The sequence below is a fragment of the Trichosurus vulpecula genome, chromosome 6 (assembly GCF_011100635.1).
Source record: "Trichosurus vulpecula isolate mTriVul1 chromosome 6, mTriVul1.pri, whole genome shotgun sequence".
NCBI classification, from domain to species: domain Eukaryota; kingdom Metazoa; phylum Chordata; class Mammalia; order Diprotodontia; family Phalangeridae; genus Trichosurus; species Trichosurus vulpecula.
The window spans coordinates 215503555-215519335 of record NC_050578.1 but is presented as its reverse complement, the minus strand read 5'-3'; the positions used below and the strand labels follow the sequence as shown (position 1 = coordinate 215519335).

The following is a 15781-nucleotide window of genomic DNA, read 5'->3' as shown; positions in this document are numbered from 1 at the left end:
GAAAGGACAAACACTGCCCAAAGAACCGCTTCCCTCCCTTGCCCCCTCCCCACAAACCAGCACACCCATGTGCTTCGAGGACTCAGTAGGCTCTGTACCCAACAAGTGTTGCTCCTGCTTTGTGAGGAGGAAGCTGTTAAGAAATGTCATTCTGTGAGTGCCTCCTCTAGGGGCTAAGGGCTGGCCTTGATAAACTGTAAAGGGAGTGCTTGAAAGGAAGAGACCGGCTCCTCATGGAGCCAAGCTGAAGCACCTTTAACATCTAGGAGATTTCAAATCCCCTTTGTGTGTATAGTGGGGGGCGGGATGGAAATCAAGGGCTGAGTTCTTCCTTCATCCACACTGGCCTGCGCTCTCCTCCCCCGACACCAAGCTAGGTTTCTATGGGGGGGGGGGTGGGACATCCCTCTATTAGTAATCAGTACCCAAAGGATAAAATGGAATTATCTTCTGAAAAAATGGGACTAGGGCTGGGCCTTGCCTGCAAATAGCTATGATAACAGCTCCCACTTCTCCAGTGTTTTGATGGTTGCAGAATTCATTAATCAGAACCTTGCAAGGTAAGGATTATTATGACTTTTTCAGATGAGCAAACCAAGCAAACCACGCTTGTGAAAGTGACTTCCCAGGGTCATAGAGCTAGGAAGATGCCTCTTAAACCCTCCTTCCCCACAGTACTGTGCTACGATCCTCTCACTCTACCAGACCCCCAGGGACTGGGGGCATGCTCACTCAGAGCCTTCCCCTGGGCCTGGCCGCTGCTCCTAGCTCCTGCTTCCTGAGCCCTGGCCCGTGGTTCTCAGGTTGTTTTTCTAGTTAAGCTTCATGTGGGCAAGAGCCCTGGGTTTACAGTCTGGGGTCCTGAGGTGGAGCCCCAGCTGTGTGACTTGGGCCAAGCCTTTTCCCTTCTTTGAGCCTCACTCTGTAAAATAGGTACAGTCAGTAAGACTTGTCCAGCTTACTCCACAGCCCTGGTGTGAAGAAAGTGCTTTGTAAACTCCTGAGACAACATCAGCAGTAACTGAGTGAACACCTGCTCCCCCAGAGCCCCTGTTGTGGGCCCTGCATGTCCTCTCCTCTAACACGCTCCTGTGTGCTTGCGCTAGATCAGCTCTCACCCTGGGGGGCATTTGTATCTCTGGGTCCACAAGCAGCACAATTTACCCCAAGGAGATGAGAGGCCTGGGGTGGGGGGAGAAGAGACTGGGCCCTTTACTCTCTGCACATCAGCTCTCTTCTCCATGATGGATTAGGTTTAATTCAATTCAACAACATTTATTAAGCACACTGTGTTACATATCGGGGCTACAAAGACAAATATGAAACAGTGCCTGCCCACAGTGAGCTTACCTTCTCCTGGTGGGGCGCCATGCTAAGTGCTTTTTCACGCATATCATCTCGTTTGATCCTTACAATAACCCTGGGAGGTAAAGTACTATTATTACCCCCATTTTACAGTTGAGGAAACTGAGGCAAAGAGAGATTAAATGGGTTATCCAGGGTTATCCAGCTACTAAGTGTCTGAGGCTGGACCTGCACTTAGGACCTCAGGCCCAGGGCCCTCTCTACCATGCCACTTTGGGAAGGTACAAGAGTTTGACAAGTATACAAGTAAATAAACACAAAGCACACACACAATTTTTAAAAAGGCATAGAGTGAAATGGCTAACGACCTTGTTGAGGGATGGGAGATGAGGTGGCCAGAGGTGGCCCCTCAGTTACGTTTTAAACTAAGGAAGCCAGGGATCTTGTATGGCAGAGGCAAATAACCAGGCACAGAGAGGGTGGCATTTATACAGATTTGCAAGATGGGCGATGGGATGCCGTGTATGCTGGACTAGCAGACCAGGCTGAATGTAAAAGAGAGCATGAAGGGGACTAATAAGAAATGATACTGGCAAAGTGAGCAGGAGCCAGAATGTAGAGAGCTTTAAAGGCCAGGGTGAGAAGTCTGCATTTTATTTTACAGGCACTAGGGAGCCACTGAAGGTTTCTGTTTGGGTCTGTTTTATAAACATCAACTTGGCAGTGCAGAGTCTAGATTGGAGAAGGGAAAGGATTTAAGGCATAAGGGAGAAGTAGAACTGAACAGACTTGGCAACTGAATGGACTGGAGGAGACAGAAGGGTCACAGATGGCCCACAGTTGTGAACCTTGAATGACTGGAGGGATGTTGCCAGCAACAGAATGAGGATTCTGGAGAAGGAATGGGTTATTGGAGAAGTATGAGTCCCGTTTTGGACATGTTGGCTCTCAGATCTCTTGCAGACCCTTCATTTTATCTCCTAAGGCCCTTCTCAGCTCTGACATTCTATATTTTGTCAATTTTCTCTTCCTGGCCTAGCCTGGTATTCTCACCATCCGTGCACGAAGAGATGCTTAAGGAGTGTTTCCTGGCTGATTGCCAGTACTCTAGAGTCCCTTTCAGCATTAACATGTCTCAGGAAATGTCACGGCTCCCACCTGTTTGAGCTCTCTTCCTCAGGGCCAAAGGCACGTTGCTGTTTTCAACCGAAGGGGAACATCCACTCACCTGACTGTCCTGGCGGGGGAATTCCTCCCAGGCCTCGAGGCAGTCTCACAAACACTGAAAGGACCGCTGCTCTGTTACCAAAACAGGGCTCCAATGCAATGGGCTTGGGAACAGCCTGTGGAGGAAAGAAAGCACAGAGGGGTAATAATGGTTTCTTAAAGGAGCACTGAAAAACAGTCCTGCCCTATTTTTTTCCTGGTCCACCCCCTGGGGGGCAGGGGAGTTAGGGGGGTGGTAGAGCCTGGCCTCTAGCGGGATTAAGAAATATTTTAGCCTCTCTCTTGGAAATAAGAGTAGCCCCAGCATTCTCTAAGATCAGAAAGCATTGCAAGAACACAAACATCAATGGGGCTGGCATGCACACTAAAGATTACATATGGGTTAATTTTCAGTGGCAGGAGGGTTCCCCTTCCTGTTTGTGAAAGCTGTTGCCTGTCACTGCACTTTCCCCCTCCCTGCCCATCCTGCCAAAAATTCCATTCCATGCCACGCCCACCCTGGCTTGAGAGTCAGTAGCCCAACACACTGTCACTCACTCACACACACACAATCAATCAACCCACAAGCATTTATTAATTGCCTACTATGTGCCAGGTACTGTGCTAGGTGCAAAGGCACACACTTTTCCACTCAAGAGAATCCATACTTTGTAATCAACACATATCATCCTTCTCCTGCCAGTGGTCCAGGGACAATGGCTCTGCACCATGGCCTGCTACTTCTGAAAGGCTGCCGGCCCCTAACCTAAAATAAGAGGGGTGAAAGTGACTGCTTGTTCTCTTGGTTCCATTCTCTTGGTTCCATTGGTTAACAAAAATTTTTCTATTTGGAAGTATAGATCAGGTCCTTTCCAGACACTCAACACTTTGTGCAACTGAAAGCCAGTTCTCTTTTTGGCTATGAGTAACCTCGTGGACATATGTTGTAGGAGCCTAAGTAGTCATGCCATTGGTAATGAATCTTATATATTCTGGGCCACTTGGGATCTTGCTTTAATAGACCTATAATGGAACTACATAAGACCTGCTGGGAAGCTGGCTACACCAATGAAAAGTAAGCTCAAGCACTAAGTACAATTGCCAACCATCTTTATAGACAGGGCAGCACACTGGTGATGAGACACCCCCATGTCAAACAACTGCTCCTCTACCGGCAGGAAGGGAGAGAACCTGTCACGTTAAAGTCCCAGGTGCCACCACGAGTCATATAGTTGGGAAGCTGAGGATCGATCTCCATCAATCTGCTATTTGCTACGCATTTATCTCGACCAGCAGAGTACTAGTTTGATCTGCTGAGCAGTAATTATCACTTCTAAATTCTTCTCCCTTAAGACTCCACTTTTGAGGCTTTTGCACAGTGCCCATTTCATCTTCTGATACCATCTTCATACATACTAATCAAATAATTGCTAGTCATTCATTTAACTTAAAACTCATGGCACATGTTAATAAGAGGCCCAGAGACATGTTCCTACAAGCTAGAAAGGGAAGAAGCAAATATCACAATTAAATTATCAGCACCCAATAAAACACAGCAGAGTGAGCTAAACAAATTGAACTTAAAATCATTTTATGTTCAGAAGAAACTGGCATCATTACAACAGGGCCTTATTTGTCATCTGTTCAGGGTAATATAAGTTGGACTTGCACAGCTTAGGAAGATAAAACTCAGTCTGGGTATGTTTATGACCACATAGTTTTCCTGTTTGGTTCTTTCCATAAAATAGCAGAAGTTCACAATAATTCCTTTTCTGAAAAGCATGTACATGGGCTATATTCTAACAGTCATCCCAATTCCCTACGCTGATGGCTATGGCATCAGGAAGCCATGAAGCAGCTGAAACCATCCTCCTGTTCCCAATCTTCTGTCCTAGTGAGGGGAGTAGACGGCCCCACCCCCACCTCCCAAAAGCCTCCATCCTACATTTCCCCCTCCACTCTCTGTCATCTCCTTTTGCCCTGTACAATCTTCTGTCTTATCAGAGTTCCAGAGGGACCTGAGAGATCATAGTCCTAACATTTACCTGAAACATGAACCTTCCTACCTGCAGCCCCTCCCCTCCCTGCAAGGTTCCTGACAAGTCATGATTCCTTTCGTTTGCTGGCCCATTCAAAGGTTGGGCAGTCCATGTTCTCAGAGGTCACCAAGTCCAGATGAGGAAACTGGTCCAGAGCTTAAATAACTTGCCCAAGGTCACCGCAATAGTTGTAGAACTGAACTGAAATTTGAACCCAAGGCTTCTATCTCATGTTTTCGCTTTACTTTTTCTTTTTTTTCTTAAATTGTTGATTATACATTATAACATCAATTCAACCAATTAGACTTGCTTTTTAGCCATTTACATTTAAATGAATTTCAACATCTAAAATGTTATAAAAATTCTAAGTCTCCATCAAGATTCCATGCTTGTTCATGGATCCCCATTTCATCTTACACCGTCATAGTGTGTATTTTGTCCTTTGGGCTTTGTTTTTCTTATGCATAATTTCATAATGATCTTTCCATATTTCTTCATGTTCCTCATCCCAATCCATCTTAACTATATTATAATTCTGCATTATAGCAATGGAATGCAATTTATTCAACACTGCTCCAATATTGAGCATTAGGGTACTTCTATTTTTTTTTTTTTGGCAGTTAGGACTATAGAAATCTCTCAACAACTCTTTTTAAAACTTTTGCTTCTGATAACACATTCAAGCTATATTCCCAACTGAATTACTGGGTCAAAAGGTATGATTATTTTTGTAACTTTGTATTGAATATTGCCAGATTGCTCTCCAAAAGGATCTACAAGTTTGCAATTCCATTAGCAAGGAACAAATACAGAGATTTCCCCATAGAATCTGCAGCACTGAGTTTCATTATTTTTAATTATTTTGGGCAATTTGTTGAGTATTACCTTAAAGTTGTTTTAATTTGCATATCTTTGATTGTTGGTGAGTCTGAACCTTTTTTAAGTCTTTGTAAAACTATCTGTTTCTATCCTTTGGCCATTTATCCATTATGGACTGGGAGTTAATTTTGTACATTTTTAAAAAAGAATCCTTATATGGTCTAGATGTCAAATTTGTGTGTCAAAATGTGTGTCATTTTTACAATAGCTATTTCTCACAATCTTCTATTTTCCATTTCCTTTTGATCACACTGACGTTTTTTTTGTACTGAAAAAGTGATTTCTTTTCCACATCTAAGATAAACACATTATTGTGTTTTCTTCCATCTTTTTAGTTTTTTTACCCTTAATGTTCAAGTCTACCACACAGCTAAAAATCATTAAAGTATATGATAGAGAATCACTGTTAAATAATGACTTCCCACCCATGATTTTATTTCTATAGGCTTACCAATAATTTTGAGGAGCCCTTCACTCATTCTGTCTTTGGACAGTCCCGGCTCTTCTCTGGTTTTTCTACTTTCCTATTGTCTAAGAGCTGCTAGCTAACTTTTTGTGCAGTTTTGGGATGGAAGAATTTACTTACTGTAGTTTCTCACTGGGTTTATTGATTACTGTTCAGTCTGGTGGTATAATTTCAGGTTTTTATTGGACCAGATATGAGGGATTTGGGCAGCCTACCTCCATTCAAGTAACCATCTTGGCTGGAAGTCTACCTATCCCATTGATCTTAATGTGATGTTATTTTTGTCATTGTATTTAAATATTTTATTATTTTTTTCTGATTTATTCCTCAACCCATTTGTTTAAAAGATTATTTTTTCAGTTTCTACAGAGAAGTAGCATGGTATAGTAGACAGAGCACTGGCCTTACAAGTTAGAAGATCTAATTTTAAGTATTTTCTCAAACGCCAGCTATGTATATGGTTTGTATCATTTCTGCCTTTCTGAATTTATGGAGGAATTCTCTATGACCTAGTATGTGATTCATTTTTGTGGGCATTCCACACGTACTTAAAAAGAATATGCATTCCTTGTCTCATCCATTCAGTTTTCTCTAAGGGTGGGGAATATAAAATCTGACATCAAACAAGCAGTTCAAGTTTGTCATTTCTTGTTAATTTTTTTGTTGACCATATCTGTCAATGATGTATTAAAAATCCCCTAATATTAGATTTAAAAACATATTTCTTCTATTGCTGTTAGCCTTTCTTTTATGAATTTAATTGCTTAATTGTTTGGGGCATATAAATAGAGAATTGTTACACATTTGTTATTCATTTTTCCTATCACTATTATGAAGTATCATCTTCTGTCTCTTAGTTTGAATTCTACTTTGTCAACATCATTCATAGGCTCTCTTTTTCTAAAATTGCATTTGGACAATATATTTTAGACAAAATCTTACTTTTAATCCAGTTATATCTTTTTGCAGTATGTGCCTTCTATAAGCAACATATTGATGGATTTTGTCTCTTGACACTGCAAGATTGTGGGAAAGTCACTGTACTTCTCTAGGAATCAGTTGCATCATTTGTAAAATGAAAGGTTTGGACTACATTACTCCTAAAGTCCCCTTCTGGCACTGAACTTATGACCCCTAATTTTGTTATTGGCTACTTCCATGAACACTTTTAAATTCTTAAATATCAATCTGCAATCTCTCTAATTTTTCTTCATTTTATGTTTCTTCTAAACAGTGCTCTCTTAATTCTTTTTAATATATTTATTATCCAACTTAATTTATCATCAATACTCCAAACATGCATTTCTTAACGAATTTTATGCCCTGTGCTTTTTATGGAATTTGTTTGCTGTACCATTAAAAGTGTTTCTACTCATGCTTTTGTTAAAGAATGGAAGTGGTAGAAGGAAGAGGCCCTGCCACCATGGCCCCAGTGTGAGCTGAAACTACCACTATGGTGCAGCTCAGGTTCAGAGATCTAGATGGCATGGCCTCCAGGTGGACACTTCCTAGAGTTTAGCTGCTGGTGGTGGGGAGATGAGGAGGAAGAAGTGATGAACTTTTCAGTTTAGGGGAAAGGCTTAGCAATCCTTTCCTCCAAATGAGCTTTATTTCCTTCCCCACAGCTATTTTCAGCAGGGGCAAAGCTGAATGGCCAGGCCCCTTTCATTTAGGGGAGCTCTTGGCTCCTAGGTAATGTCATTTTGGCGGGGAGCTGGCAGGAGGGTATTACCCAGGTAGGGTCATCCACTTGGATGAGGGAATTCCCTCTTCCCACTGCTAGTTCTGTGGAAGACAACTATTCTGACAAAGGACCAGGAAGCTTCCTTGAGCTTTGATCAGGCTCTGGAACAGCCATAATGTGAGGACTGATGGGTCAAAGAAGTTCTCTCAACTAAGGGCTGGGTATCGGGATTGGAGAGCTGGAAAGAATCCCCAGGATCTAGGGATAGAGAAAAGATATTCTGCTGACTGCCTGAGGTTTATACAAGGAGTAGAGACAACTATTAAAATGGCTATAGCCTAGGTCTCACTAGCAAGTGGATGGAAGACAGGAGTGGGGAACCTCAGCAACTTTTGAGGTCAGTGTCAATCAATGGGATTGGGGAAGGATCCCTCTAAATGATGACACATGGGCATTGTCTTCTCAGAGAAACTATAAATACCAAAGAAAGTCAACATCTAACAGTAAGCTAAGAGGCAAATACTAATCTGGGTCCAACATGTTGCATAAAGGAGGCAGTCAGCTCCAGGAGCCATGTAGCAGTCAGGATTATGTATTAATTCACTGGCTGTGCATGAAGAGAAACTGCCCCACACTCTGGTAGCCATTCCCATTAGAGATGATAAAAACTACTTTTTCAGTGAGTAAGGGGAAAAGAAAAGTGTATGCACACACATGTTCATGTGTATGCTCATGTACAGATTCATGAAAGAGTTGGCCAAAGGCATTATTTAAATATCAAAATGATACATCTGTCTTCAGCCTTCTGGCCTCGAATATAACAATGGGTATTTCAAACATCTGCCTGTGTCCTATATTTGCTCATCAGCCCATGCCCACAAGCATCTACACTGACAGAAACTGATAAACCTCAGAGAAATGAAGTTGGGGAAAGAGTGGTCCTCCACGTGGGGGGCACTTCAGGAAGAGACAATGTCCTGAAAGGCTCATGGTCAGGTGACCTCATCTCAGCCCAGTCAGATCACCCTTTTCAACAATCCTATGTGATTCACTCTGAATATTTTTGTTATACATGACCAATATGGTGCTGGTTTTTCTTAACTAGACTTCTCTGTTAAAAGGGAGGGGAGTTGGGGGAGGTATCCTAGGGAAGTGACAGTGATGTGCACTCACACAGACACAGGTACAGGCACACAGATACACAGAGACACAGGCACAGGCACACACACGCGCACGCGTGCACACACACACACAAGGTTGCCTCCATGCCATGAGGAGGCATCAGAGAAAGATGCTATGTGGAGGCATACTCTAAAAGTGGCCTTAAGAGTTTTTTATGTAGGTGTGCTCTTTCTTATGGGACTATGAGCTCCTTGACAGCAGGGGATAATACTTTCATTAGCCACTTCACAGGAATGCTGTATGGAAAAAGTAGTTTATAAATCTTTAGAGGGGCCTTAAAAATAATTTATATGACCTGTGCTTATGTTGTAATAGGTGTTCAGTTAACACGATCTCCACATTCCCCTTCAATCCTGTGACATCTCCTACATGAAGCCTGACCTTATTCTCCAAACTGCCTGTGCCCTCTCCCATGAAATTTTTTTCTGCTGTCATCCCCTGGAGAACGTAGGCTTTTTGAGACCAGGGGCTGTTCCATTTTTGCATTTGTATCACCAGACCTAGTAATGCTTAACAAATGCTTATTAAATGTTTGACTTTAGAAGATCTTTTTCCTTTGTTTTCTAAAGGAAAGCTTGTACTGGGTAATTGATGGCTTGGAGTCCTCGACTGAACTGTATAAATCTTTCCAGAGGAGGACTAGAATCAACAGAAAGCCTAAGGGAAGGCTAACCACAAGTTCTTTCATGTGTCTCCCTTGTGGGGGAGTCAAGGGAGGTGGGTGGGTGGGGACACCAATTTGGTCTCTATTTCTCTACTACTTGGGACCAAGTGACTGAAAATCCCATGTCTAAGGGACTGATCTGTGAGTTGTCCAGAGTCTCCTTTCTCTGTGCGCATATTATGTGCTGCCTCTGGGCTTCTGTTTTCCTGCTTTTCTTTTCAAACTTATGGCACCAGAAATTTAGCTTTTTAGCACCAACTCACAATCATCATTGCTCCCCCCCCCCATAATAATGACAAGACTTCCTGAGGTCCTAGAATAGAGCCAGAGCACTTTAACTGTTAGCATCCAAAGCTCCCTCTATCAGGTGTTAGCACTAGGATCTGAACTTCAGAATCTCTGGACACCAAATCCAGTGCTCCCTGAACAAGAAGTGCCTTTCCTTCTTTCCTTCTCTATCTACACCCTATACCTGGGGCTGGACAACCCATGGCACAGCGGAGAGGCTACCAGTCAGTGTCTCTGGCTACAGAAAACTGATCAATAGTGTCCCCTACTGTTTCTTAAAACCTATGAAATGCCACTTGTGCAAAGGACAGATACTTTGATGGCTATCAGAGATGAACCTGCCTTTTAACTTTTAGGCTTGAGTACAAAGGAATACATTCCAGGTAGAATTAGCAGACATTAGGTTGTTTTGGTTTTCAACTACACAATCTCAGAGAAAGGTCTGCTGAAGAAACCTTTGAAAGTGGATTGCCCTGAGGTTGATCAGTGGAACAGATGAGGTATACAATATACAGAAGCAAATATACATGCAATCTAGTGTCTGCCAAACCCAAAGATTTGAACTATTAGGGCAAAAACTCACTATGTAACAAATGCTGCTGGGAAAACTGAAAGTAGGGTGGTAGAAACTAGGCATTTATTAACATCTCCCACCACATACACAAACTCAAAATGGGAGGAAGATATAGACAGAAAGATTGATTTCATAAGCAAATTAGTATCTATGGACAGGGGAACAGTTTATGACCAAACGACATACAGAGGTTCACAGAAAGGAAGACAGATAATTTTGAATACGTGGAATTAAAGTTTTTTGCACAAACAAAACTAAAATAAATAAAATTAAAAGAAAAGCAGGAAGCTAGGGGAAAATCTTTGCAGCATTTTTTTCCGATAAAGCTCTCATTTCTAAAACATATAGGGAACTGAGTCAAAGTTACAAAAATAAGAGCCATTCCCCAATTGATAAATGGTCAGAGAATAGGAATAGGCAGTTTTCAGAGGAAGAAATAAAAGGTATCAATATGGCTATTGATAAAAATAATAAATAAATACGGAATAATAATATAATATAATAATATAAATAAACAATAAAAGTGCTCTAAATCACTAATAATTAGATAAATGCAAATTAAAACAACTCTGAGATACCACCTCACATCCATCAGATTGGCTAAGACAATAAGAAAAAAAACAAATGCTGGAGGGCATGTGGGAAAATAGGTAAACTAATACACTGCTGGTGGGGCTAATGCTTCTGGAAAGGAATTTGGAACTCTGTCCAAAAGGCTATTAAACTGTGCCTACCCTTTGACCCAGAAATAGTGCTAGCAGGTCTATACCATGAGGAGATCGAAGAAATAAGAAAAGGACTATAAGTACGAAAATATTTATAGCAGCTCTTTCTGTGGTGGCAAAGAACTGGCCGTCGAGGGGATGTCCACCAACTGGGGAATGGCTAAACAAACTATGGCATATGAAGGTGATGGAATACTACTGTGTTGTAAGAAATGATGAAGGGGATGGTTTCAGGAAAACCTGGGAAGACTTGTATGAACCTGATGCAAAGTGAAGTGACTAGAACCAAGAGAATAACCTACACAGTAAAAGCAATATTGTGAAGATGATCAACTGTGAAAGACTTAGTAACTCTGATCAACACACTAACACATCACAATTCTAAAGGACCCATGATGAAATATGCTATCCATCTCCAGATAGAGAATTGATGAACTTAAGAGTACAGACTGAATCATATTTTTTCTTCTATTTTTCCCACTAGAACATGGCTAATGCAAAAATTTGTTTTGCATGATTATACATATTTGTAATAGGTTTTGCTTTTTGCCTTCTCATTGGGTAGAGGAGAGAAAGAATTTGGAACCGAAAAAAAAGAATAAAAAGTCTCTGTGCTTTAAAAAAGATTAAATTAAAATAAGAAAATGGCTTGCCCTGGATTCTCCTAAAGCTTAGTAGAAAATATGGGAAATATAAGGCTTGCCATTCCTTGATTATTCTTAACTTGCTCACTCATTCTCTCCCTGTCTCCCAAGAGTATAGCCCAAGCTCAGGAGCTGCTTCCTAAAAGAAATACAGGAAGCTCTGCTCTCACTCAGCACACAGTCTAACTTATTCTTTGGGCAACTGGGCTGCTGTCTTTGTAATGAGGCCCCAGCTCTAGGCATGAGGTTAGGGTATAAGTATCCTTTTTTTCAGTATGAACTACACTACTAATTTTAGTGACTGATAGAAAATGTTAACCCATTTAGGCAGGAATAGCAAAATAGCTTATTGAATGGCTACATGGACAAGGAAAAATAAATCTTTATTTTCATTAACCTCTAGCTGAAGTTTAGCATCTCCTTCCCTTATGAATGCAGGTAACAAGATATGATTCCAAGAAGGGGTTCATGGGCATCATCAGACTGCCAAAGGGGTCCAGGGTATAGAAAAGGTGAAGTCTATGGCCTCAGGGTAGAAGGGCTATGGTGTTTCTCTAAGCCTGGAGAGGGGAATCTCAGGCTCAGAGCAGAAGAGGTATGCAGGTAAAGCAGCTGCTCTGAATATGCAGAACTTTCTCCTTAGCTGACAGTGGTTGATGCCAGCCACTCCCTACTTGGGCTTCGGCCAGAGACAAACCTGTAGCTATGCTGCCAAGGTCCAAAGCCTGGAAAACCCAAAATATCATGCCCTTGATCACATCATATAGTGTCCACTGAAAGTCTGAAGCTCCCTGGCCCAAGCCACCTCTGTGATCTTTGAAGAGTACAATATGTAATACCCAGAGAATGTAGTAACAATACACCAGGGAAGACAGGCCAGGACCATACAAGGCCAAAACAGTCCATCAGAGAAGTATGCAGAGCCTACCCCTAACAAGGAGGCAGAGGAAGAGAGGGAGAATTTATCATCTCACACAGCTGGGATGTGCAAATAGAAATCTATCTAACTGTGGAACAGGTGAGGAGAGTGGGCATCGTGTGGACCTTACTTTCATCTAAGCTGGGTAAAGGAAGATGGAACACAGACATACACAGGGAGTCTGGTTAGAAATACATTTGTTTCAACAGGGAAAAGGAGGGCACAGGGAGGGCTGAAAGGGAGGAATAAGAGGCAGAGTAGATTCATGGAGAGATTAGTTATAAGCAAAACAAACCCTGAACTAAAAAAGTGTCATGAAGAGGAGTTTGAAAGGAAAGAGTAAGAATTAAGAGGGGTAGGTAATAAAGAGGGGAAAAAGTATTAGACTAGGTTGGAAGGAAATACATGACTAAAGACCAAAACTGTAAATGTGAATGGGAAGAACACACCACAAAAAGAAGATGGTAGTAGAATAGGGTAAAAGAAAGAATTCAACAATATGTTGTTTACAAGAAATACACTTGAAACATACAAAGATTTAAAGTAAGGAACTGAGGGGGAAGGAATAAGCCTTCATTAAGCACCGATTATATGCCAGGCACTGTGTAAAGGTCTTTACAAATATTATCTGATTTGATCTGTACAACAATCCTGGAAGATAGCTGCTACTGTTATCTCCATTTTATAGTTGAGGAAACTGAGGCAGATTGCAGTTAAGGAGCTTGCATAGATAGTGAGTGTCTGAGGATGGATTTGAACTCAGGTATTCCTGACTCCTGGGCCAGTACTCTATCCACTAATCCTCCCAGCTGCTTCTAGGCACAATCTATTATGCCACAACTGAACTAAAAAAAGAAAAGGCAGGTGGTAGCAATCATGATCTCAGATAAGGTAAAAGCAAAACAAGACAATTAAAGAGATGAACAGAAATTATTTTGTTGAAAGATACTATTAATAATGAATTAATTTTAATGCTTAACATATATGCCCTGAACAGTATAGCATATACATAGTTAAAGAAAAGCTAAATGAGTTACAGGGAGATATCAGTAGAAGTACACAGTAACATTATAATAGTGGGGAACCTCAGTGTACCCCTTTCAGAGCTAGACAGACATAACGAAAGCTATGAATATTTGTTACAAGACTTTCATATTTCTTTTTCTATTTTTTTTCCAGATTGGGGGGAGGGTGGTATGAAAGAGAAATAAGATGAAATTATCTGAATTCTATAGAAAATGGCTCTCTTAATGTTCAACCAAGCCAGATCACAGAACTTCAGAATGTGTCTTCGTTGTTCAGTTGTTTCAGTTGTGTCCAACTTTCTATGACCCCATTTGGGGTTTTCGTGGCAAAGATACCCAAGTTGTTTGCCATTTTCTTCCCTAGCTCATTTTATAAATGAGGAAACTGAGGCAAAAAGGATTAAGTGACTTGTGCAGAGTCACACAGCTAGAAAGTGTCAAGTCCAGAATATGTCTAGTCTAACTCATAACTTACAAAGAATCCCTTCTGCAACTGCGACAATTACAAAAAGCAGTAATTCAGACTGCTCAAATACCTCCAGTGATGAGGAACCAACTAACCTCCCAAGGCAGCCCATTCTACTTTCTGACAGTTCTAAATTTTAGGCAATTTTTCCTTATGCGGAGCTGAAATCTCCCTGTCAGGAACTTTTATTGTTCCCAGTTTTTCCCTGTGAGGTCAAATAGAACAAGTCTAATCCCTCCTTCCATGTGACAGATCTTCAAACATATGAAAACAATGATCCTACTTGTTGCCACAGTCTCTTCTGCATTCTTAGTTCATTAAACTAATCTTTGCAGGGCAATCTCCAGTTGCTTCCCTATCCTGTATTAATCAAGACTCAAAACATGTCTGGTCAGATCCATCCGAAAGACACTCTCTGAAACAAAGGTGGTTGACGGTCATAAATTTCCCAACTCAATTCCTCTTACAATATGAATGAGGAATAAAATGCAACATTTAATATGGACCTTGAAAAGGTGTTTGGGGAGTAACATCTGTGTGTTTACTAATTCAGTGGAAAGCCTATAAAGTGGTGGTGACATAGTTCTTGGCAATACACACCATGCAAGGTTTCTTCTTCACAAACCACTGATTTGTTAGTGCCTCCAAGTCTTAGTCCTTTTCCTTATGTATATTTGCCTGAAGAACACAGCTTTCCCCAAACCTGTGCACCTCAAACAGAAGGCTATTTCAACCTCCACTAAGTGAGAAGGAAGCATTACCATTTCCCCTTCATTTGTTGTATGCATCACTTTTCATAATCATTTTTGGTAGAAAATATTTATATCTTCATAGAAGATTCTGCCAATTACAATTCTGCTCCTTTTCAGATCTCAAAAAACATGATCACAAACAGAAATGGTTTCCATTAGCAGCACCCGCAGCTATTTCCAGCCAAATGTTCTGCAGTATTAAACTGCAGCCTTTCAGAATACAAGTGAGAAAACCAAACAAATGGTTTATTCTTTTAAAACCAATAGAACCAAAGACTTAACTGTACACTCTGTAGTAATGAAAATTAAGGCAAAACAAGACCTTATAGTTTCAGCATTTTGGCTTAGAGGAAAAGGAGAAAAAGAGGTTATTAGAATATTGAGACTCCCAGTCTTGGGCTTTCCCCAGGCCCAGGGAACAAGGGACCATGCAGATAAAATACCCCAGGGTCCACTCTCCAAGATGCCCTCTCACCTTTATGCTTCCTCCAATAAGATCAGGTGGCTCTTCATCTGTTTCCAAAGCAACATTGATGGAGGCAAAGGGACGACTGGCCATCTGCTGCATCTCACGAAGAAGTTGCTAATAAATAAATAAACACAACAGTATGAATATTATGCTCCAAGATCCAGGGTGGGGGACAGGGGTGGTGACATGGATAGGAGAGGAATAGGAAAACCAACAAAAGGCAAAGAAATTTTATCCAAGTATGGTGTAGGTTTAAAGACATGATTTAATGAATAATATTTTAATCTGCTGGGTAAGAAGCTAATTGATGGTGGAAGAAAAAGTCTAAGGAGGAAGTTATCCCTATCTTGATTACACAGGCTAAGAGAAAACACTGTTAGCTCAGTAGTGGTTTTCTTCCTTGCCATAATAGTATCAAGCCATATAGTGAGGGAGAGAATGAAAAAGTTGGAAGGAACTCTGTTGATCTTGAACCACACTGATGCAATGTTGGT

General features: G+C 41.2%; 1 protein-coding gene across 1 annotated transcript in view; it reads right to left on the bottom strand.

The window, feature by feature from the left end:
* The window catches only part of ATRN (attractin), a 243133-nt gene that overhangs the window by 4288 nt on the left and 223064 nt on the right, over positions 1-15781 (bottom strand). Inside the window, exons 27-28 of the mRNA XM_036764167.1 lie at positions 15294-15401; positions 2534-2648 (exon numbers count right to left, since the gene is read on the bottom strand). Coding sequence (XP_036620062.1) covers positions 2534-2648; positions 15294-15401 — 223 coding nt within the window. The remainder of the gene's footprint in view (positions 1-2533; positions 2649-15293; positions 15402-15781) is intronic.